The sequence below is a fragment of the Haliotis asinina genome, chromosome 15, assembly GCF_037392515.1.
Source record: "Haliotis asinina isolate JCU_RB_2024 chromosome 15, JCU_Hal_asi_v2, whole genome shotgun sequence".
Taxonomy (NCBI): Eukaryota; Metazoa; Mollusca; class Gastropoda; order Lepetellida; family Haliotidae; genus Haliotis; species Haliotis asinina.
The window spans coordinates 7,048,967-7,074,346 of record NC_090294.1 but is presented as its reverse complement, the minus strand read 5'-3'; the positions used below and the strand labels follow the sequence as shown (position 1 = coordinate 7,074,346).

At 41.4% G+C, this 25,380-nt stretch overlaps 1 protein-coding gene across 1 annotated transcript in view; it reads right to left on the bottom strand.

Moving 5' to 3' along the window:
- The window catches only part of LOC137265563 (insulin-degrading enzyme-like), a 42,772-nt gene extending 23,372 nt beyond the window's left edge, over positions 1–19,400 (bottom strand). Inside the window, exons 1-15 of the mRNA XM_067800983.1 lie at positions 19,180–19,400; positions 17,188–17,372; positions 12,974–13,050; positions 12,197–12,223; positions 11,242–11,345; positions 10,215–10,384; positions 6,465–6,587; positions 5,396–5,508; positions 4,117–4,206; positions 3,477–3,549; positions 2,322–2,414; positions 1,633–1,724; positions 1,266–1,346; positions 725–828; positions 371–473 (exon numbers count right to left, since the gene is read on the bottom strand). Coding sequence (XP_067657084.1) covers positions 371–473; positions 725–828; positions 1,266–1,346; positions 1,633–1,724; positions 2,322–2,414; positions 3,477–3,549; positions 4,117–4,206; positions 5,396–5,508; positions 6,465–6,587; positions 10,215–10,384; positions 11,242–11,345; positions 12,197–12,223; positions 12,974–13,050; positions 17,188–17,372; positions 19,180–19,289 — 1,545 coding nt within the window. The 5' untranslated portion in view covers positions 19,290–19,400. The remainder of the gene's footprint in view (positions 1–370; positions 474–724; positions 829–1,265; positions 1,347–1,632; positions 1,725–2,321; positions 2,415–3,476; positions 3,550–4,116; positions 4,207–5,395; positions 5,509–6,464; positions 6,588–10,214; positions 10,385–11,241; positions 11,346–12,196; positions 12,224–12,973; positions 13,051–17,187; positions 17,373–19,179) is intronic.
- Between the last annotated feature and the right edge of the window lie 5,980 nt (positions 19,401–25,380).

Sequence of the window (25,380 nt, the reverse complement as noted above, 5' to 3'; positions counted from 1 at the left end):
GTAGGTATACCTGACTTGCCCTAATCTTCTCTGCAGGTACACCTGACCTGCCCTAATCATCTCTGTAGGTATATTTGACTCACCTAATCATCTCTGTAGGTATACCTGACTTGCCCTAATCATCTCTGCAGGTATATTTGACTCACCTAATCATCTCTGTAGGTATACCTGACTTGCCCTAATCATCTCTGCAGGTATGCTTGACTCATCCTAATCATCTGTACAGGTATACTTGACTCACCCTAATCATCTCTGCGGGGTATACTTGACTCACCCTGATGATCTCTGCAGGTATACTTGACTCATCCTAATGATCTCTGAAGGTATACTTTACTCACCCTAATCATCTCTGCAGGTATACTTGACTCACCCTAATCATCTCTGCAGGTATACTTGACTCACTGTAGTCTGTACCATACCACTTCTCCTTCTTATCTGTCATCCCCGTAAATTTTTGAGCAATGATGATGCATCTGGAAAAAAACATGGAAAAAAAAACATCACATTTCTTTACACAATCATGTGATGCAGCCATTTCATAATATTTTATGACAAACATACTTTTGGTAGCCAGGATACATAATGTGAAAATGGTATTGGTATCTTCAGTAGATTTAGGGAATGGCACATCTGAAATTTCTTTCGCAACAGTCAGACATCTGTTGATGGGCCTATCTAAGAAATGGCATAACCATTTCTATACATATTGTTTCCTCTGACTCACTTCATGTTTTCTGGCACAAGCTTGTCTATGACCAACTGGACAAGTTCCGGCTTGTACTCTGTCACTGTGTAGCTCCCACTCAGAACTTCCGGCATTGGGAAGTCCTAGAGACAGACATTGGACAATAGACAACAACAATAAACAATTAACAATAGACGCTCACATGTACACCAACTTACAAACATCTTCCCTGACAGAGAACTGACATATCCCTCCAGACACTCCGCATTAAACGCTCACATGTACACCGACTAAGAGTGTGTTAAGGGTCAGTTAGGGGTATGAGTGGGTAAGGGGTGTGTGTGTTTGATGATGATGTTAAGGGGGTCACCCATTTTATACACATGTACTTGGGGTGGAGGAAGGAGTGGGATTGTTTTAGTGGGCTGTCATCACTGGTTTTGTACATGATATGCTTGTCATGCTAAAACTCAGGTTCCCAACATGGGCACTTTGTGGAGCCCTGGTGTCCCTCGCCATCATATTGCTGGAATATTGCTAAAAGTGGCAAAAACCTAAACTCACTCACTCACAGACTTACATGAATCATCCCTGACAGAGAACTGACGTATCCCCGCGGCCGTTCCTTATCTTTGAAGCGGAAGGCCATGGCACTCAAGTCCTGGAATCAACAGAATGACATATTGAAGACCACCACATACATATTCTGATTAAACAAGACTTAGAAACTAGAGGTAAAGCTGCAGGCAAAACTGTAAGTAAAATTTCTGAAAATTACAAAACAGGCAAAAGCAAACAAGTAGATTTCAGGTGAAAATTTATGCCAAAGCACTGAAAGCACACTTAAATACACACACAACAGGTCAAATAACAGGTAAACTACAGGTGACATATCCGATAAATATGACATGTACAACAACAGGTGAGACATGAGGTAAATCACATACCTGACACTCCTTGAAGATCCACTCCTTGACTCCCTCTGCCTTCAGCATGTTAATGTACTGGTAGATCAAGGTGATGATGTCTTCAGTATGGTCTGACGATAAAACATACAACACACTGAGATTAAAAAACAGATTTATGAAGTTAAAAGTCAAAATGGTCTCAAACTTAAAATACTGTTGATGCATCAAAGTGTGAGTGAGTGAGTATGATTTTATGCCACTTTTAGCAATATTCAGCAATATCACAGATAAGGACATGAGAAATGGGTGTCACACATTTTACCCATGTGGGGAATCGAACCCAGAACTTCAGCATGATAAGAGGACACTTTAACCACTAGCCTACCCACTGACCCATAAATCAAAGACATTTTCCATAATGTTGAAAGTAGCTGGTTTCTTTGTTCACTTTTCTTATAATGTACATAAGTGCTTTAAAATATTATCACTAGAATCAGCTGAAATGTTTTGCATCCAACCTATTTTTCTCCAACTTACTTGTCTGGGACCCATTTCACAAATCAATCATGGTGCCAAGGTGATCGTAACTATCACACTTCAACAGACACAAATGACAGTCACAGGGCTACAATCACATTTTGAAATGTACCATGGAATTTTGGCAAAAAATGTTACTTCTAACCAAAATGTATGGCATTATGTAATGTTATGAGCACAGGGTCACCTACCCATGCCTTCTTCAGTGAGATCCACATTGACAATGAAGAAACTGAAGCCTTTGGCTCCCGGTGAGCCTCCGCCAACCAGCGTGTTCACCCAGCCTACAGACAACAGACAATATATATAGTCAGTCCACTGTATGGATGATGATTTCTTCATCATACTATGATAAACATTGTGATATAGATTCTCATGCTGTTGTCAGTCATGAGTGACTATAATCAGATAATATAATAAAGAGGAAACAATCAATAAAGTAACTTGCCTTTACTGCTACTTATTATTTCTGTTCTGTTCTGGAATCCAATATCAAACACTAACAACCATCCAGTGATGAATCATGTTAACACATGAAGACAAAGTCATCAATATCCCCCCAAATGGCAAAATACCCTCAATGAATATGACTACAAACTGTGATTATGAAAAATGGAAGGACAGTATTAAAAGGTTTTAAAAGTTATGCTCCAGAAAGGAGCACTACCATCAATTTCAGTCTAAGTCAAACTTGCTGTCATGGAAATGCCAAAAACATTTTATTAAGAATACAAAAACTACCAAAAGGCACCAGTTCACCACCAGACCTATATATGTGCCAAGTTTGGTGAAGAAATAGTGAACGGTTTCAGAGTTCTGTTCTGGAAAAGAGCAATACCACCAATTTCAGTCTTAATCAAAATTGTTGCCATGGAAAGGCCTAAAATATTTTATTCACAATTCCGAAACTACTGAAAGATACCAGTATACCACAAGACCAATCTATGTGCCAAGTTTGGTCAAGAAAAAGTCAATGGTTTTAGAGTTCTACTCTGGAAAATAGCAGTATCACCAATTGGGGTCTGTCAAACATGTTGCCATGGAAATGCCAAAAATATTTATTTAAGAATACCAAAACCACCAAAAGGCACCAGTTCATCACCAGATCTATCCATGTGCCAAGTTTGGTGAGGAAACAGTGAAAGTTCTGCTCCAGAAAAGATGAACGTGCATTGACACATGCACAGACAGAGTCCATTTTAATACTCTCCACTTAACATGTTGCGGAGGAATAATAATAATACACAAAATTAGCCTAAATGTGTTGTCACAGAAACAGCTTTGATGAGTGTAGAGTTTACTGCTAAAGCAATGGTTGATAGTGAAAGGCTTCGACAGTGCCCTACCTCTTGCCTTGAGTTCGGACAGCAGACTCCCCGGCCCCTCATGTCCAATCAGATGACCCAGATAGTGTTCGGGCTGGAGGATATAGAGTACACCCTTAACTCACAAAAACATCAGCTTTATTTGACATTACACCTTTAACTCAAAAACATTAGAACTATTTGATATTACACCGTCAACTCGTAAAAACATCACCTATATTTGACATTGCACTGTTAACTCGCAAAACCATCACCTATATTTGATATTACACCTTTGACTCAAAACCATCACCTATATTTGATATTACACCTATAACTCAAAAACATTAGCTATATTTGATATTCACTATGCACCATGAACATTGCTGCGGATTGACCAGGCATGTGAGCATGAAGTGCCCAAGATTAATGGCGTCAAGCCCCAGGCACTAGGACAGATTACACACCACCCTGGGCATGGCGATGTAATAAGTATTAAGTCACAATTTCTTACAAAACTTAGTCATATGTAGAAAGATACGTGTAGCATGTCACATTATCAGATTGCATTAGCGCATGTTTCATACAATTAAAAGACACCCCAAGTAACAGAAAGCTGCCACAGAACATTTCAGGATTATACTCCTGGCTTTGCTGTGTAATATGGATTTGTTATATCTACCTTTGATGTGTAGTAGGGGTGGAGATCTGGCAGCGACCATGACACATTCATCTGGCGGAGATCCTTTACAGGGACAACACAAACGTTCCTCTGCAAACAAGGTGAAACACTTGGTGTTAACAACTTACTTCATTTACATCAGCTCTAGTAATTCAGTGAGGATAAATTTGTTCTGCTTGTAGTCATATTCCAGTAATGAGTAATGACACAAGAAGCTAAACCTAGATGCTTGTTGAAGGAGTGAATGTGTAAACATGTTGATTTTACACCAGCACCGTGTCATCTACTACATAAATCAACACTGTGGGTCACAGTGGATGAGGTGAGAGGGGATTATAGGGGTAGGGATGAAGGGATGATAAGGGGGATGGAGTTAAATGAGTGGGGGTAAATGGATGGGGTTAGAGGGGTAGGGTTGAGGGGATGATAAGGGGATAGGGTTAACAAACTGGGGTAAAGGGATGGGGTTAGAGGGGGTTAAAGAGGTAGGGTTAAGGGGATAAGGGGATAGGGTTAACAAACTGGGGTAAAGGGATGGGGTTAGAGGGGGTTAAAGAGGTAGGGTTTAGGGGATAAGGGATAGGGTTAACAAACTGGGGTAAAGGGATGGGGTTAGAGGGGTTAAAGAGGTAGGGTTTAGGGATGATAAGGGGATAGGGTTAACAAACTGGGGTAAAGGGATGGGGTTATAGGGGGTTATACAGGTAGGGTTGAGGGGATGATAAGGGGATAGGGTTAACAAATTGGGGTAAAGGGATGGGGTTAGAGGGGGTTATACAGGTAGGGTTGAGGGATGATAAGGGGATAGGGTTAACAAATTGGGGTAAAGGGATGGGGTTAGAGGGGGTTATACAGGTAGGGTTGAGGGGATGATAAGGGGATAGGCTTAACAAATTGAGATAAAGGGATGGTTTTAGAGTTTGGGATAGTGAGATGAAGGTAATGATGTGTGAATCAAGCACTTTGGTTAGAGGGTAGGGATATTGAGATGTAGGTTAGGTGTGGATAAAAGGCTTGGGTTAAAGGCTAAGAATATTGAGGTGTAGGATAGTTAAGTGTGGATTCAGTGCTTTGGCATAAAGAGTACGGATTTTGAGTGAGTATCAAGGGCTTGGGTTACAAGGTACTGATAATGAAATGTAGGTTACTTAGATTAGCTTGCCTTAGGGGGCTCATGTTGATGGGGTGTGGAATAGACATGTGAGGGCTAGATGAAGTAGATGTTAAAAACACTCATAGTAGGATCATTTACCATAACCTGTTAAAACGAGACACTGACCTGAAGTTGATCAGGGCCAAAGGGGTGGATATTCCACTCTGGGACAGACACAGACTTGTTCTCAACACCAGCAAATAGTGGTACCACCATCTCCATCAGCTGATCCAGAGGCTCTAGTAAAGACATAATCTATCTCATATATCAGGACCCCACAATCTCCATCAGCTGATCCAGAGGCTCTAGTAAAGACATAATCTATCTCATATATCAGGACCCCACAATCTTCATCAACTCATTTCTTATGATAGTTATTATTTTTGGTGTAAACAAGACTTTATTAGAGGTTACCTAACAAGGCATTCGTGGACGAATAATAAACCTATTCATTTCTATAAAATATCTTCCTTTCAGTTACACAAGCATTGTCACTAAGGTGACATAATCCCCTACGGCCTATTATCAAATCAAACTTAAAAAGAAATGTAAGTGAAGATCGTAGTTCAAGATAGAGTAAAATGTTAACAAAAACATTATTCTCAAACTCCCTTGTTATCTTGCACTGTAGATGTTCAAACACAAACATATTTTGAAGTGTTTACTTAGACCTTGACCAGTGTATGAAACTCCTAAAAAAGACAGTCGTCATGACTTTGGAAATTAACTGAAGGTCACCAATGTCAACTGGGCCCTGCACCTTCCCTAGATAAAGCTCGGTGCTGAATATGAAGAAAATACAGTGAACAGTTCTTGTTCTGAGATATCTCGCTGACAATGTAAATTGCTTAAGTCCCCTTCTGACCTTCAGATGAAGGTCAAGGTCACCAAACCTGAGACCTTTCTTCAACTGTGATAAACCTAGACATCAAATATGAAAAGAATCTAGTCAACGGTTCTTAAGATATTCCAATCCATACGGATGGTCGGACAGACGACCTTGAAAATTAACTAAGGGTCATCATAATCGACTAGGCCCTGCACCTTCTTAGATAAAATATGAATGAATGAAGATAATACAGTGAACAGTTCTTGAGATAACTCACTGATAATGCTTGTGACCTTCAGATGAAGGTATTTGGATGCCTGTGAACATGTGGATATTCAGAGTACAACAATGTCTCTAGTTACTCACCCTTCCCCAGAACACACAGACCCATGACGTTAGCTGAGTAGTACTTGGAGTGGAACTTTAGCAGTTCGTCTCTTGTGTTCTGTCCTCGTTCCCGTGGTAATGTATCCAGGGTCTGCTTGTTGCCTGCAAAACCAAGCACTTACCATATACACAGTCCTCATAGTTTCATGGTACAATAAATGAAAGCTCCATCAAAGTCAGGACTTCCCTATATCTCCATGTGTACAATTACCATATTTTGTGAACAGGATCTGCCAATTTTAAAATAAGGAATAAATTTAGATAAACCTGTAGAGGTCTGCCGACATAGCATGTAAATCACCAACCTTTCGTCCAGATGTTACTGCCACCAGAAATATGGCCTTCCATGTTAACAGCTGAATGGAAATAGCCGATAAACATAACAAAGTTGGACTGGAGAACCAATCAAGCACGATTGACAAATCCCAAGGTGGGCTGGTTTGCCTGACAGCAGGTCAAACCTGATCCACGCCAGCTAAAAAGAGCTGCACGAGAGGGTGCTGCCCCAGAAGAGCACCATCAACAGGTCTGTGAAAGGTGGAAATAGCGGTGGAGTAGCCACAAATGGTCGAAGCCACCAGGCCTTCTTCCAAAAAATGGCTAAAACTCCAATACTCGGACTAAATCTACAGAAAAGGGATCTGCAATCCGCCTATCTGAACACCACCACCCATAGTGGGACCACCTATCCTCATACTGAATGTTTGTCGCATTCAGCTTCGAAGCCAGAATTGTGTCTGCAACTGCTCCAAGAATTCTGTGTGCTTCAAAGCTAGACCTGACTGAGGCCAAGTCACCCACTGAATCATTGGATTTGGGTGTGGCATGCTGTTCTGTGTGAGAATGTCTGGTCGAAAAGATAACAGAACAGGAGGCTGAGCCAGAAACCTGAGAATTACCGGAAACCAGCTGTGCCCCCGGAAATAACGTCGCTCCCAGCCAAAATGGAAGGGTCAGCAAGGTCTGCTGTCTCGCTACCAAGTAACGAGAAGTCAACAGCCACAGCGCATCCCCATAACTGCGCACATCACCGTAGACGCCGCCGACCTCAAGGAGTTGCACGTCAGATAGGCCTGCACTTCGGACAGCTAATGTAAGAGAACAACATTCGGGGAGACGTCCCCAGAGTTCTCTCCCGTCTCCAGGGCTGACCTCTGTAATGAGGAGAGGTAAGCCGCATAGACCACTACCCTAACCTGCTGCATGGCATTCCGATAGACCTCCTCACAGGTCCGGTATGCCTGCTGCAGGGGGGCGCCTGACTAGGCGAAAGGTGGAACTAACCGGCTTGATTGGCAGCTGGAGCTGTACCCGAGGAAGCTGAGCCTCCCCTGAGGGAGATCAAAGTGAACACACACTCGTCCACGACTGGTACTAGAATCATCCCCCAGCTGGTAGCGCCGAACGAGCTCTAGTAAATCAATGCGCAGGCGGGTACCAGCAAGGAGGGGATCCATCACATCCCACGCCAAGGAAGAGAGAATGCGGATCTGCGCCTGCAAGACCCTGTTGACTTGTGAACTTGACCCTGAGAAAAGCCAAGTGCTGGGTGGGTACCACGTCGGATTTCTTGAGGTTGATGCTCCTTTCCATTTCAACTATAATGTCTATCACCGTGTGGGTAGAGTCTAGACTCACTGGCTGAGTTAGTACGCTGAACAACCAGTTATTCATGTATGAGTAGCAAAGCCATCCTTGCGACTATGCGAGGGTAGCCAGCACTGACATGAGCTTGGAGAACACCCGGCAGTAGATACGCCGAAGGGGAGCACCTTGAACTGGTAACACATCCCCTCATAAGGGAACAGGAGGTACTGCTTGAATGTGGGATGTATTGGCACATGTAGATACGCATGCTTTAGATTGATCGATGTAAGCCAATCGCTGGGCTGAACAGAGGAGATCACTGAGTAAAGTGTCTCCATCTTGAAGGATGGAACCTCTAACATATGATTCAATCTTTTAAGGTTGAGAATGGGTTGGAACCAGCCATCCTCCGTAACAAGGAAGTATGTGGAATAAAGCCCCACTTTCTCCTCACCCAGTGATACACGTTGTATTGCGGATTTGTCCAGCAAAGCCTGAACTTCGTGGAGCAATATACCAGCCTTGAAGGAACTGGGGTGCGTCTTATGCCAGTGAGCTTGGGCAGGTCGCGCTTCCGCTTCGGCAGTAAATGGGTGACATGACTGGTGGACAGCACCTACTTTGAATAGGCAGAGAATCACACCAACTGGGATAAGAGTGCGTAAGTAGTACCTTGTAGATGCACTGGCTGAGGTTGCCTCGTCTGAACAGCTAGCCACTCCAACATGACTGTGAAAAGGTTGCTGGGAGCTAGATGAAGAGGTCTGCTTCTTGCTCTTACCCTTGCCTGAGTGGCTTCTCCTCCTACCCTTGCTGAACGGCTGAAGCCAACCCGTAGATTCAGGCATCAGCTGTGCCCCAGAGGAAGAGCTCGCTACAGGAGCGAGAAACTCACAGTTGCTCCAACAAGGCCTTAGAATCCTTGAAGGAGGAGGCTTGGGCATAGGCTGTGCCGAAGAGGAAGAGCTCACTACAGAAGCGAGAAACCCACAGTTGTTCCACCAAGGCCTTAGAATCCTTGAAGGAGGTCACTGCCGCAGCAGCCTCCCGAATGACCTGCTGAGCTGCCAGAAACAACATCGCTCCCAGCCATAACAGAAGGGCCAGCAAGGTCTGCTGTGCTGCTGCTGATACCGACATGCACTGCTATAAAGATGGAACATCTGACTGTATTACCCTAGAGAGAAGCACAAAACGTATTTATCTTAACACCATGTTAAACGTACAATATGTCATTTTATTTTATTTGGAATATCGTTACTGACTATATACCATCAAAACAAAATGGTGTCTGCCTCTCGGCTGAATTTTTAAAATCAGTGAACATATTCTGGCAAGCATAAAGCTACTTTAAGAAAGGTTAATTATGTTTAAGTTGAGTGTGCAAATGATTCAATATATATAATAGTTTAAATAAAGCAGTGAAAGTTGGTGAAATAAATATCAACATAGTTGAACTCAAAAACAGCTGATGGAACGGTTTTCAAACTCCAGACATTACATGCTTCATTTTATGACGTCATACCGTTACTGCATTACTGCGCTACTACACAGCATCTTGACGGTGAGTTTGGCATTTCCCTTGGCAGCAGGTAATATTTTTTCCAGTTGTCACCGAGGGGTGACACAGAAACGTGTTAAAACATAATTGACCAATGAAATTAAAGAATTTTACATGAAGGTAACATAAATATTATACTTAAGTGAGTAAAATCACTGATATACCCACATATTTGAAAGCAATGAGTGACGGAAAATGAAATACCCACGCAACATTTATAATACTCACTTAATACCAACAATAGGTACAGTACCCACAAGCTAAATCTTATCTGAAGCTCTGGTGTGAACACTAAAGAGTCGAAGGCAGGGAAGTTACAATAGTAGCATGAATATAATGGTAGTGGTAACAGCATACAATGGACTACAGCAACATTCACCTTGCCGTAACATGGGTTGCTGAAGAGCAATTCTAACCTAGATCTTCACACTGACCTCAACAGATTAGAAAACACTACCCAAGATGTTCACTATACCAGGTATAGTGAACACCAAAAGAAACTATTCGGTACACAGTGAGTTAATACTTAGTGGTACATAAACATAACATGGAGCGCTGTTCTGGTTATCATGGAAACTGACCTGATCCAAATTTACTGAAGTCATGTGATGGGTCAGCAAGGGACTTTTCCAGCTGCATGAGTCTCCATTGGTCACTCTGGAGATTCTTGTCATTCTCTGAGTTGACAGCATTGACCTCCCTATCGGTCGCAGAGGATGTAAACAGTGGACACAAGAAGAACTGGGCAAACCTGCAGTGAGATAAGCAGGTATCAACAGCAAGCATTGTGGAGGGTCAGGGATTTAATACTGGGGGGTAAAGGAGAGAGATGTGTCATTGTGGGGGATCAGAAGAGAGGGAGGGGTGGAGGGAGGGGTGGCAAAGGATTGAGGTAGGGCACAGAGATGTGTCATTGTGGGTGATCATGATAGAGGGAGGGGTGGAGGGAGGGGTGGTAAAGGATAGGGGTAGGGCACAGAGATGTGTCATTGTGGGGGATCAGGAGAGAGGGATAGGTGGAGGGAGGGGTTAAGGCTTGAGGTAGGGCACAGAGATGTGTCATTGTGGGGGATCAGGAGAGAGGGTGGAGGGAGGGTTGGTTAAGGATAGGGGTAGGGCACAGAGATGTGTCATTGTGGGGGATCAGGAGAGAGGGTGGAGGGAGGGTTGGTTGAGGATAGGGGTAGGGCACAGAGATGTGTCATTGTGGGGGATCAGGAGAGAGGGAGGGGTGGAAGGAGGGGTGGTAAAGGATTGAGGTAGGGCACAGAGATGTGTCATTGTGAGGTATCAGGAGAGAGGGAGGGGTGGGGGGAGGGATAAAGACTCGAGGCAGGGCACAAAGATGTGTCATTGTGGGGTATCATGATAGAGGGAGGGGTGGAGTGAGGGGTAATGGATATGGGTAGGGCACAGGGATGGGGGATACAGGTGGAAAAAAGGGGCGGTGGAGATGGGGGTGGGCAAAGGGGTAAGTAGGTTCTTGTTTATCAAAACATAAACCCTGTACACTTTTCTGGACATCATGCCTGTCAACTTCACTCTAACTAAGGTTCTGGACTGAGAAGAAATGCCAGATTTCTTCAGTCAGTGACTTGTGGTACCAACCTGTCCAGAGCCCCAGCCAGATTCCCTGGTGTGATGTCAAAGAAGTAGTTGGTGTTCTCTGTGGAGGTGTATGCGTTGCTGCTGCCCCCATGCTCACTGAGGAACTAAAAACAATATGGCTGTGGTTAGAGCACTGTACAAGCTGATGGCTGTCTACAATAGTGTAAACAAGGGCTATTACCATTAATTCATGTCCTCGGTGAATCAAACTGAACCCATTCATGCATTCAAATCGGGGATAGTGGGGTAGTAGGGTAGCCTAGTGGATCACAACAGTGTAAATCACACTCTCACTCAACAAATCAACCCATTAATGCAATGTTAATTATTGGATTGTTTATTTTGCAGTATTCTATTCATATTGCAGCAGGACACAAACATTGAGTCAGTGAATTTAGTTTTACTCAGTTTTTACCAATATTCTTTATAAAATAAGTTCTGTCCAACCATCTGACTGTCCGAGATGGGCTAGAATTCTGATGGATGGTCTGAATTTACAGCTAGCCAACCCAAAGATTTGGTAAAAATTTGTTCTGTACATCTGAGTAAATTCACCATATCTTGGTCTTTTATCTGGTCAAATTCATTTTGGGCTGGTAACATTTTAAAGTCACCAGCCCTAATGTCTGGATGGGTTTGGCAGGTTTTTTTCATACACTGCAATATTCTAACAATGTCATGGTGGGGACACCAGTAATGGGCATCACAAATCGTACCAATGTGAGGAATCAAATCTGCGTCTTCAGCGTGATGAAGAAATGTTTTAACCACTGGGCTTCCCCACCACCCTCAGGAGACCTAGACTGGTCTTCACACATTGTTCTTGAGCATGGATTCAGACTGATATAGATTCCATACCAGGGGTGCAGAATGTCCACAACAACCAGTGATGTGACACTAGCAATCAGTACTCAGTTTTTCAACACATTTAAACATATATGAATACACAACGTACCTTACTGTACTCATTTTCATCTGGATACTGAAAAAATAGAAAATGAAAATAACAATTAATATTTTTTTCAACAAAAAATATGTTTTAGTTAAAGAAATACATAAAGGTACTGAGACAATCTCTTCTAGGACTGCATGCAACTTGTAGGATGTAAATATTCTCAAATGATGTCTGAATTCTTCAGTGTAATGATCAAGCTAGCAGTAATTAGCATGATGAAACGGTCTTCATCAAGCAGTGACAAGCAAACTGTCTTCATCAAGTAATGATGATCATCATTAAACTGTCTTCATCAAGCAGTGATAAGCATGATTAACTACATCAAGCAGTGATAAGCATCCCAAAACTGTCTTCATCAAGCAGTGATAAGCATGATTTAACTACATCAAGCAGTGATAAGCTTCATTACACTCTTCCCATCAAGCAGTAATAAACATAATTAAATATAATGAAAATGACATCTCGGAACCTCATCCAATACATTTACGCTGACTTTGTTGTTGGTAATAACTTTTTGCAGTTCTGCCTCCCCACATTTATTACATTAAATATTGTACATATTAAGTATGCTTTTTGACAGAAAAACATGAAAGCCATTTAACATTTTGTACAACTATTGTGGGACAAAGAAACATTTGAAATGAGTATATATAGTTCTTGCAATATAAAACCAAGCACCATCAGATATATAGGCAACACTACTGCACATTCCCTTTGTCAGTTCTTGTTTTTATACTCTACACAAAGAGGTCAGAATAACTGGGGATATATACTTACCTTCTCTGTGCCAAGAAACAACATGTGTTCACAGAAGTGGGCAAGACCAGGCAGATCTGTGGGGTCACTCATGTGGCCTTGACAACATATACAATACCGGTTAGTATCATGGAATACTGTCACTACACAAGCCAATATAAACAATACTCTTTAGTAACATGGCATACTGTCACTATAGAGGTCAACCAAAACAACAATAGTTAGTAAGTCAGCCTAATGTCCCAACAGAGGACAATATAAACAATACTGGTTAGTAATGGTTGTCATGCTGTCACAACAGAGGAAAATATAAACAATACTGCTTAGTAACATGGTTTACTATCATAATAGGGAGAATAGTTTTACTCCACTTTTAGCAATATTCATGCAATATCATGGCAAGGAAGACCATAAATGGGCTTCACACAGTGTGTCCATGTGGGGAATCAAACCCAGGTCTTTGGCATGATGAGCAAATGCTCTAACCACTAGCCTACCTTACTACCCATCACAAGAGAGGACAACATAAACAATACTGGTTGGTGGATCTGCATACTGGCACAACATAGGTCAACATAAACAACAGTGGTTAGTAAATTGGCATACTGTCACTAGAGGTCAACATAAATAACACTGATTAGTAACATAGCACACTGTCATTACACAGGACAACATATACAATACTGAAAAGTAACTCTGCACAGTCTTTACAGAGAAGCAATGTACACAACACAGAGGACAGTTAAATGTTGTTGATACTTCATCATTACAAACACTGAAATACTCAACAATCTAAGTAAACTTACCAGGTAACCTTTCAGATTGACCAATCAGAACACAGCTTATCAAATCGCGAAAGTGAACATTCGCAAGTACCTTTTGAACTTTTTATCTCAAAAAGGTTCGTATTCGAACGATTCCGAATGCTATTTAGTGTACGCTCGCCTCCGGGGGATGCACATGGCATATGTACAACCATGACCATGACTGTGAGTAAACAGTCGCTGAAAATACTGTTTTTGGCAATATTCAAGGATGTCATCTTGTGCAAATATTAGCTAGTGGTAACCATGTCAACAGAACCCCCAATGCGTATATACTGCAGGTCAAATAACAGTGTTATATGCGGATTTTTGTTTGTGGAGAGACCTGTGTCCATGACCTGAATATTTTGAAAGTCCCTCCGATTCCTAAATAGTAGCCATTGTCTGATTGGTCAAATCTACTTAACCTTCTCGCGTTTGATTGGACGTTCATTGGTCGCTGAAAGGTTACCTGACGCGACCTTCTACTAGGTTTAGTTAGACTCAGTGGTGGAGCGTAACGAAATACACTGAGACTAAGTTTACTTAGACTGATACTCTAATAATCTTAAATATTCTCAGCACTTGTTCATTAGAATGAAGATTTTTATGGATATCAACTTCTTTATGAGAGAACACAACGTTTCGGAGTTAATGCTTACTCCTTCATCAGGTGATTGAGAAAGGGATACAGAGGTGTATTTATATGTACAGGTAAAACAATAACAAAGTAACAAGTGGAATGAGTTAACGAAAGCTAGTATAAACAAGCACTGATAGGAAGCCGATAGTTAAGATAACAATGATGGAAGCCAATGGTAATGCATTACAGTTGATTGGATATGTTTACATAACATGATTGGGGATAAGGATGGAAGCCAATGGTGATACATTACGCATGATAGGATGATGTACATAACACACGATAGGGGGTGAGCATGTTACATGAGGGTTGGTGATGTACAAACACAAGTATGTACTGGGTAGATAGGCTATACATGAATTACATAGATAGAATGTACACAGGTAGATGAGATTAATTTATCAATAAGTCCCAGGCACTTGGTAGGTACACTCCTTGGTCGCGGTTCATGGCTGGTTTCTGTCTCCGGATCTCGATGGCCTCTTGCAGTTTCCTTTGGCGCCAGTTGTTGTTGTTGGTAGATAGTATCCTAGTGTCCTCCCATCGAATTGAGTGTTCAGGGTTCTTGAGAATGTGTTCAGAGATGGCCGATTTCTGGTCGAGTTTCCTGACTGAGGTCTGATGTTCCTTCATTCTGGTGTTGATTGGTCTCAGCGTTTCTCCAATGTATAGGTCGCCACAGTTGCAAGGGATCTGGTAGATGCATCCTCTCGGGTTAGGGTGTTCACAGCTGGGTCCTTTACCGTTGGCTTTTTAGGTAGGTCTTGATGGTCTTGCCACTGGAGAAGGTGACATCGATGCTGGCTTTGGTCTTGATGAGGCGTGATATTTGATGACTGATGGGGCCAAGGTAGGGTATGGTTACTCTGATGGGTGATGGAGAAGGTTTGGGACGGGGTTCTCGGTCCTTAAGGGTCTTGTTGATGGTGGCTGTGACGAGCTGGGGAGGGTAACCGTTGAGTGTGGTGAATGTCTTTCTGAGGTGGTCCAGTTCATTGTTTAGGGCATCGGGGTGGCAGAGGGCTTTGGCACGTCTGGTAAGGGTGGCGATGATAGCTTGCTTGATCTGAGGGTGGTGGCAGGAGTTGTAGTGGATGTACTGGTCGGTGTGCGTCGGCTTGCGGTAAACTGAGGTTCTAAGTCCATCGTCTGTGGTGTGGAGGGTGTGTATCCACAGACGATGGACTTAGAACCTCAGTTTACCGCAAGCCGACGCACACCGACCAGTACATCCACTACAACTCCTGCCACCACCCTCAGATCAAGCAAGCTATCATCGCCACCCTTACCAGACGTGCCAAAGCCCTCTGCCACCCCGATGCCCTAAACAATGAACTGGACCACCTCAGAAAGACATTCACCACACTCAACGGTTACCCTCCCCAGCTCGTCACAGCCACCATCAACAAGACCCTTAAGGACCGAGAACCCCGCCCCAAACCTTCTCCATCACCCATCAGAGTAACCATACCCTACCTTGGCCCCATCAGTCATCAAATATCACGCCTCATCAAGACCAAAGCCAGCATCGATGTCACCTTCTCCAGTGGCAAGACCATCAAGACCTACCTAAAAGCCAACGGTAAAGGACCCAGCTGTGAACACCCTAACCCGAGAGGATGCATCTACCAGATCCCTTGCAACTGTGGCGACCTATACATTGGAGAAACGCTGAGACCAATCAACACCAGAATGAAGGAACATCAGACCTCAGTCAGGAAACTCGACCAGAAATCGGCCATCTCTGAACACATTCTCAAGAACCCTGAACACTCAATTCGATGGGAGGACACTAGGATACTATCTACCAACAACAACAACTGGCGCCAAAGGAAACTGCAAGAGGCCATCGAGATCCGGAGACAGAAACCAGCCATGAACCGCGACCAAGGAGTGTACCTACCAAGTGCCTGGGACTTATTGATAAATTAATCTCATCTACCTGTGTACATTCTATCTATGTAATTCATGTATAGCCTATCTACCCAGTACATACTTGTGTTTGTACATCACCAACCCTCATGTAACATGCTCACCCCCTATCGTGTGTTATGTACATCATCCTATCATGCGTAATGTATCACCATTGGCTTCCATCCTTATCCCCAATCATGTTATGTAAACATATCCAATCAACTGTAATGCATTACCATTGGCTTCCATCATTGTTATCTTAACTATCGGCTTCCTATCAGTGCTTGTTTATACTAGCTTTCGTTAACTCATTCCACTTGTTACTTTGTTATTGTTTTACCTGTACATATAAATACACCTCTGTATCCCTTTCTCAATCACCTGATGAAGGAGTAAGCATTAACTCCGAAACGTTGTGTTCTCTCATAAAGAAGTTGATATCCATAAAAATCTTCATTCTTATGTATTTTCACTTCTAAATGACATTCAAAGACTTGTTCATTAATTACATTTGTGATTAATCACCTGGCCAAACATATCAAGTAGCCATAGAACAAGAGTGTCTTTACAGCATGTCACATCTTTCAAGATGGACCTGTCCCAAGGACTGGTGGAATGTCTTAACAAGATGTTTTGTGTTACCCCTATGTTTAGTATCTGCTATGACATCCTTAAAACAGACATATACAATTTATAGTTATACATTTTAGGTTTCACATTACAATTTTTGCACACATACATTCAAAATGAATTATCTGTTTTCAAATCTGTTTCTTTCAATTATGGGGCTAGGTAGAGGTTCATTATTAATGTCTGTTTTGTTCAGATACTAAAAAATAAAATAGAATAAAATTGTTATGAAATCCATCGTTTACCTATATTGACGTTCATTGAAGCTGCAGATTTGTCAGTGTCATTGTCACTGATCAGAAGCAGCTTCATCCCGTTGGTGAGTTCCAGACCTCGATATAGACGCTTGTCCTGAGCGGACTTCAAGATGTCGTCATTCTCCCACACCCGTTTGATGTTCTCAGTCGCCATGATGGAAGCACACCTCAACCTAAAACATGGAAGTGCTGTAACTAGAATCATTCTGCATCTTGTCATATACCAGCACTGATGAGGAGACATCATCAATCAAGAAACCACACAATTCTACATACAACCCAAAACCCTACCACTACACAATCCAACCGACAACCCAACATACAATCCAACAAGCAACCCAACACACAAACACTATACTATCTAACAGCCAAAACCAACATATAAGTCATCAAACAACCACTATACCATTCAACCCACAAACCGACACACAATCCAAAAAGCAACCCAACAAACAAACACTATCCTATCCAACCCCAATCTCACCATACAACTCACCATACAACCACTATACAGTGCCATCTACAACAAAACATACAATTCAATACACAACAAACCATCCAACTACTATACAATCTTTAAGCTCTATCCCCATTGCCAAACATGCCAAACACAAAAATACTGCGAACAAGACAAACAGCAATAGGAGTGATCTGTTAAATAGACAGCACCTCTTTGATCTTACCCCAGGCACAGAAAATGAAAAATGAAGAATTAACAGTCATCTGGACCACACATACAGTGTCTTTCGTAATGACGACATGGAATTGTTTGCTCTCATATTACTGAACCTCTACTGGCTAGCGACCATTTATCACCATTTTTTAGCGTTTTTTAACGATTTGCTTAATTGTTTCTTAACATAGTGAAACAAAATTTGTCTTGATGTTAGATTAGCCATTCACCAACATTCCCTGTTTGTTAACAGTTGCCAATCATGTTTCTCCAAAACATGGTCAACAGAAAGTGTGGTAGTGTTTATTGTGCTTTCCCAACAACTAACAAGGCCAGTTATTGCCATTTCTGAATTGCTCATGTTATTCACCAAATTTGACATAAAAAATGACTTTTTGTTTGCATTTGGGTAATGTTTGTTTTCTCTGGGAAAAAATATAGATAAAGGTGAAGACTGACAGTTATATTTTGTCAGTATCATATGCATGGTATCTGTCAGGTCTATAAAACAGAGATGGAAATTTGGGTCTATTCAAAGGTTAACTATTGAGTATGTTTATCATATGTTTACACAAAATAAAATCTGCAGACTTTGTGGGCTGAACTGTAATGTCATCGATTCACAACATAGCCAGGATAATTTTCATTTAATTCATCATATATGAATTCAAGGTCAGCACACTAAAGGTCACATGACATCCCCCCGACCTGTTTGGGTTTTGTCTTCCGACGAGATTCATAATTGTCATGTCTACAATGTATAATACTTACAGTGATTTTAACTTTCAAAACCTATCGCTTTTGTGATATGTCAGTGTGTAAAATACTACGGGTGTACAAGGCAAGCTGTCTGCACAAGTGCTAGAGCCAGATGTGGGCAATAACTATTATGCTGCGATAACTGGTCGCCAGCCGGTAGTCTACAATTTCTATGAGCCTGGTTTTCGTAAGTTCCTTCTCAAATGGGTGTGACAAAACATTTCAACCTACTTAGACCGTAATATATCTGCACAGCGATAAATGTGAGATGAAAAAACAACAAGGCCCCCATATGGACCTGTAGATACTTTGTTTATTGTGTGTCCAAGTAAGGGTCGTGTCGTGTGATATGTTGTATTTGTGGAGAATATCAAGTGTAATCAAAACAGCTGCCGGCTCTGATCACCCTCACAGATTGGACTGTATATTCCGGCATCGACTAATCAACCTGCCACTTCCTTACAGGGTTCTTACACACTTCTTTCCAGTTATAAAATCTACACCAAGCTGTGTGATTTCTCCTGAAACAATGACAACAACATACCTACCTGTGTTGCTGCTGTCGTCCTGTTGTCACCGACAGAAACCTAACAACCGAATAGCTCGATTTGCAGCGGAATAATCCAACAGATTGTAAGAACAGCTTCTGTATTCTCATTAAAATACAAAGAAAATTAAGGGCACTGTTCAGAAATTAGAAGTCATATGTTAGATTAACTCTCATTTACAGCATGGGTCGCAGTTTAATATTTCATCAAGAGTGAGCATCACTGAAGGAACTCTTCAGAAAACGGAGATTAAAAGGTTTCTATTTCCGGTCAAATTTATAGTCTATTTCATTATCTTCCACACTAAAAAGTGATTGTTGTAACCACACTAAAAAGTGATTGCTGTAAATAATGCATCGTGTATTGTTTTACACCGAACTCAGAAATATTCCACCTATATGGCGGCGGTCTGTAAATAACTGAGTCGGGATCAGTCAATCCAGCGATCAACAGCTTGATCATCGGTCTGCGCGATTGGGGAACAACGACGTATCAACCAAGTCAGCGAGCCTGACCACCCGATCCCATTAGTCGCCTCTTATGACAAGCAAAGTCATCTTTTATGGCAAGCATTGGTTGCTGAAGGCCACCCCGGACCTTCTCAGGTCGAATTACTGAATATAATTAATGATAAACCTTTCGGCCTAAGTCTAACCTGAAACCTATACCCCGACTTGACAGCTAGGCCCATCAGGTGTGACGTTGGATGAGATCGGCAACTTTAACCGTTTGTAAAGGATAATATTAGGTCCAACTCATATCTTCAATGCAGTCACCAGTAAAGGTAGTCCTGGTTTTCTAGAATTTTATGATAACAACAACTAAGTAGGTGAAGGTACTAATTCAACAATCATTGTTTAGGGTTTATGAACAGGGATAGGTCACTCGCTTGCTTTCTTTACTATTTGTACTAATTTAAGTGTGCCTCGTTATGCTCCAACGCACACAGTGACTAGGCTCGTTACCAGTGCAACTTCAGTTGTGTTTAACCAGAGAGACTATATAGAGTATATACGTTGTAGATTATCCCTGATTTAACAGAACTTCAGCCAGTTTATTGTATCAGTCGGAATTTTACAATGAATGAATGAATGAATGAATGAACGAATGATAGTAAGAATTAGGAGCAAGAATTATGTGAATGAATGAACGAAATAAAGAAAAAGAACAAAAGAAAGTACATATGTGAATGAATGAAAGAATAAATGATACACCGCGGCCTTCACTCCCAAAACATATTAGAGAACGCAAAAGTATCGCGTGAACACGTGTTAACATCAGCTGTCCTTTTAAAACATCTACTTTGAAACATTTTTGTTTGCATCAATAATTTATTCAGATATCTTATTGCATGTGGGGAATTGAATGGACATTAACAAAATTTTAACTGACACTGTCACACTGCCCTCAAAAATAAAGTGTAAAACTATCACAACGCGTTCTAAAACACCTTCCCAGTTTTGTCAAATAATAAGATCAAAAAGAAAGAAAGAAGTTATGGAACTATAACCCTCAAGCATCAATGGCGAATCAGATCAGATCGGCAATATGTCAAATTTTTCACACACCTCAAATACACCCTAACATTTTGTTTTAGATTATGAAACTATCACTATTACTTGCAAACACATTTCACTTGATTGTACATCCCCCTCATAAGAATTAAAGGTGTGTGCGAAAGATGTTTTTGAAGTAATAACTAGAAACGCTCAAACAACGGCGAATAGTGTTTCAATGTCGGATCAGAGCAGATCGGCGATATGTCACATTTTTCACACACCTCAAATACACCCTAACATTCTTTTTTAGATTATGAAACTATCACTATTACTTGAAAACACATTTCACCTGATAGTATATTCCCCTCATATGAATTAAAGGTGTATGTGAAAGATGTTTTGAGGAAGTAACTAGGAATACTCAAACAACGGCATTTCAATGGCGAAATGTCATATTTTTCATACACCTCAATTACACCCTAACAATTTTTAAGTCATAAAACTGTTACTATTACTTGCAAATACCTTTCAACTAAAGGTATGTTCTCCTTCTAAAAATTAAACGAATATGTGAAAGAAGTTTTTATCGGCACAATTTAGTCTATGTTCGCGGTGAATCGAGAATAGAAGCCAGTGAGCTACAACTTACCGACTTGAAACTTTACTACAAACCTTCTGTCCTAATACGGACACTAATACCCATTATTTGACTTAAACTGAATTGACAAAATAGTTAACCTATCTTCTACATGTTGGATTTCAGTTGTTATAACACTCATCGAACTTAATCAGCTCTTGTAAATACACCGGGCTCAATCGTAAATACTACGCTGCCACCATATTTGCTACACCGGTTACGTAACGACCCGAGACATACGTTCAGCGGCTTTTCGAGGAGTTTCCTCTCCACCTCAGGCCTTCCCTTGTCAAATTAACAAAACAGGGATACAGTTATCACTTATAAACTACTGAGCAAACGTCTGGTACTAAATGATATATTATTTCCATCGTTTGAATTATGAATTGGAGGGAATTATTTTCTCCTAGCGGTAGCTAGCGTCACATGTGTTATCTGTCCGCCGTTAGGTGGCGTGATATGGAAGTATATTATTTATAACAGTTCAGACATTTGATATTGGCATATCTATTAGTGCACTCCTTGCCTTCCAGCAGTTAACGCGTTTATATTTTAATGTTGTATTTCCTATGTTTCAGATGCATGTGATCGTTCGTGTGATGGGGACTGAGCGATTTTCACCATATGGTGGTTTATGGCTGTCGAGCCGTTAAGATACGTAATTTGGAATGTGTATCGACATATGTCGTCTGTGGAGTCGTTATAATACGGTAATGTGGAATGTATACCATATGTCAGCTGTTAAGATGTTACAATACAGTACGGTTGGAATGCTGTCGAGCCTTTATGCTGTGGCAATGATGTGATTATTATAGTGTATTGGTTGTTATAATCGTTTGAATTATGAATTGGAGGGAATTATTTTCTCCTAGCGGTAGCTAGCGTCACATGTGTTATCTGTCCGCCGTTAGGTGGCGTGATATGGAAGTATATTATTTATAACAGTTCAGACATTTGATATTGGCATATCTATTAGTGCACTCCTTGCCTTCCAGCAGTTAACGCGTTTATATTTTAATGTTGTATTTCCTATGTTTCAGATGCATGTGATCGTTCGTGTGATGGGGACTGAGCGATTTTCACCATATGGTGGTTTATGGCTGTCGAGCCGTTAAGATACGTAATTTGGAATGTGTATCGACATATGTCGTCTGTGGAGTCGTTATAATACGGTAATGTGGAATGTATACCATATGTCAGCTGTTAAGATGTTACAATACAATACGGTTGGAATGCTGTCGAGCCTTTATGCTGTGGCAATGATGTGATTATTATAGTGTATTGGTTGTTATAATCATATATATGCAGCACCTTCTGTGTTTTGTGGCAGAAAAGTGGTAGCATACTGTATATTAGAGATCTCAGGTGTCTATATACATTTGCTTTCTCTACGGGAGTTGTTATCCCTGGTTTACGTGATGGGTTTCAGCGTGCATTCGTTATTCACGTATGATTTTGTATGTATAGACTGTAGGTTTTGTGATGAAGCAATGTTAAATAAATCGGCCGATGAACGCACGTCTGTTCTTTTTGTTCAAGTATGGTTTTGTTGTGTTCCATTTAGACGCGAATGGAGAAGTAACATACTGACCAGCCAAAGAAACACAAGTATGCCTTTATGTCAAGTTGTTCAACAGAATACCACCAAAACCATGTCTAATTATTTATTCTGTAAAAAACACATTGACAATTTCACAGCTGAAAGTTGCTGTTGACATTAAATTCCGAACACGAAAAGTGACAGTCTCTTTAGTAGCGAATATAGCCACCTTCAGCTTACAGACAGGTCGTGCAACGTTGCCTCATTGAGTTCAGCACTGTCTGAAAAGATACCTGAAGCAAGTGGTTCCACTTACACCAATCTCTGTTCCAACGGCCCAAGTGTGACTGGCTCCACAGGGGCTTGTACTGCTGAAAATAATACGTCCTGGGTCCAACAAGCGTACAATGATATATATACACACATAAAGAAGGAAAGGGACGTAACGTGCGCAAAGTTGTCAAACACCCCACTCTCGATTATGGGCGAATTCTGGGTGGGAGATTGTGGAATATACAGCCGCGATTCTTGCTGAAATAAAGCCAGATAAATTCCCTTTCGAATACATCCAAAATTATCCAAATCGAATTCGCCCATAATCGAGAGAGGGGTGTTTGACAACTCTGTGCGCGTTACATCCCTTTCCTTCTTTATATGTGTATATATGTTAGTGTACGCTTGTTAGACCCACCCCCATCTGCTCAGTCGTTAGTCCAGGGTCGACAAACGCCAACGTTGCAAGAACCTTCGACTGCACCCGTGCAGCCGTATCTAGATTACTGCAACGTTACAGGCAGGCGGGCCAGACACAGTACAGGCCATGAAGTGGAGATCGCGAGTAGCAACACCAGCTTAAGTCCGGCATTTGGGGACGTTACATCTGAGAAACTCTTTCCTGGCGGTACTTTAACGTCATCAGCGGCGAATTCCCACGGTTACTAGACGTCTTCGGGCAGCAGGTATCAGGGGATACAGACCCTTCGAAGGACAAAGTTGTTCATCGTTGGCATCGATGAGAAGAACAACGTGAACGATCTATAGTGGCTCGCACGTTCTCCAGTGATGTTCACGATAGAGCACATGTGGGATGCACTAGACAGACGCGTTTGCAAACGCCCAAACCCACCACAAAATATAAAGCAGCTTGCACAAGCTTTCCTGGACGAATGGCGTCGCATACCACGTGACCTTGTCCGACATCTTCAGCTTGGAGGCTGCGTGCCTGTACAGATGCAAGGGTGGACAAACATGATGCTAAGGTGATGGTAGTACTGTATGTAACTCAGTACCTGCTTAGCCTCTATGTGTTTGAAAACTGATTTTCAGGACCCCCAGACAGCTTGCGCATGTCTGACACCGGGTGTTTCTGTAGTACGAGTGTGATTTTTAGCTCAAGTTGAGTAAAGATGTTGTTAACACCCCTGTGTTATGTTTGTCTGTCTAGGTACTCTGGGTCAATGATAATGACCTCTTGAAAACCAAGTACACTTTCTTTAATTTGCCGGTCAGTTTACGCAGCATGTGTACGCAATAGCACAAGAAACGCAATCCCGTAATTCCGAACTCTTAAGATTCTAATTCTAAATGTTTCACTGTGAAAGGCAGCTCTGTGTGTGGAAAAAGAAGACACAAAATTATATGTTGACAGAATTGATTTATATGGATATAAATCTTAAAGATGTAGATAACCAAACTGGGTACCAAGGTACGACCTTGTACTGACAAACGGGGAATCGTATGTGGACGTTTATCTATAATTCTTGCACGACATTGCGTGATACTCGATACTGAATGGCTGAGAGCTTATCAAATCAGTACTTAGACGGCAACTTAAGGACCGCTAATTAAAGCGTTCTGTTTTTAAATTACACTTAGCGGTCGTAAATCACGTTAAAGGACGGCAAAGCTGAAAACAGAGTAGCTTTATTTTCTAAATATTACCGTGTTTGCCTGTTCACGAAAATTATTGAATCTGGGATTCGTAAATGTCAAGTAAATATGAAATAATTTATTTACACAGATCGTGTTAGACATGTTTACTTTTATAGCTTTAATACATTATTAAGATATATACATTTCGAAACAAAACACAAACACGACAACAATCACATTTTCAGCAGCTTTTCCAACAAATTATCATCATCATTGTATTTGTAAAATGAAATGGTTTAATTTGTTCATGAAATACAGCAGCATCCGAGTGTTATGCTTATGGCATTACAGAATGGAGTTATCTTTCAGCTTTGAAGTAGAGAGTAAGTGAGTATGGTTACACGCCGCTATTAGAAATATTCCAGCAATGTCACGTCGGGAAACACGACAAATAGGCTTCACACATTCTACCCACGTGTACAATCGAACCCCGGTCTACGGCGTGACGACCGAACGCCACTAGGCTACCCCACCTCACTTTAAGTAGATAAACATGAAAGCTTTCTACAATGTCACGAGTCGTTATTTAGTTTGCGTAGAAACAACACTAGTGAGTCTCGAATGTCAGTGTCAGTACTGTTTCTATACCAGTG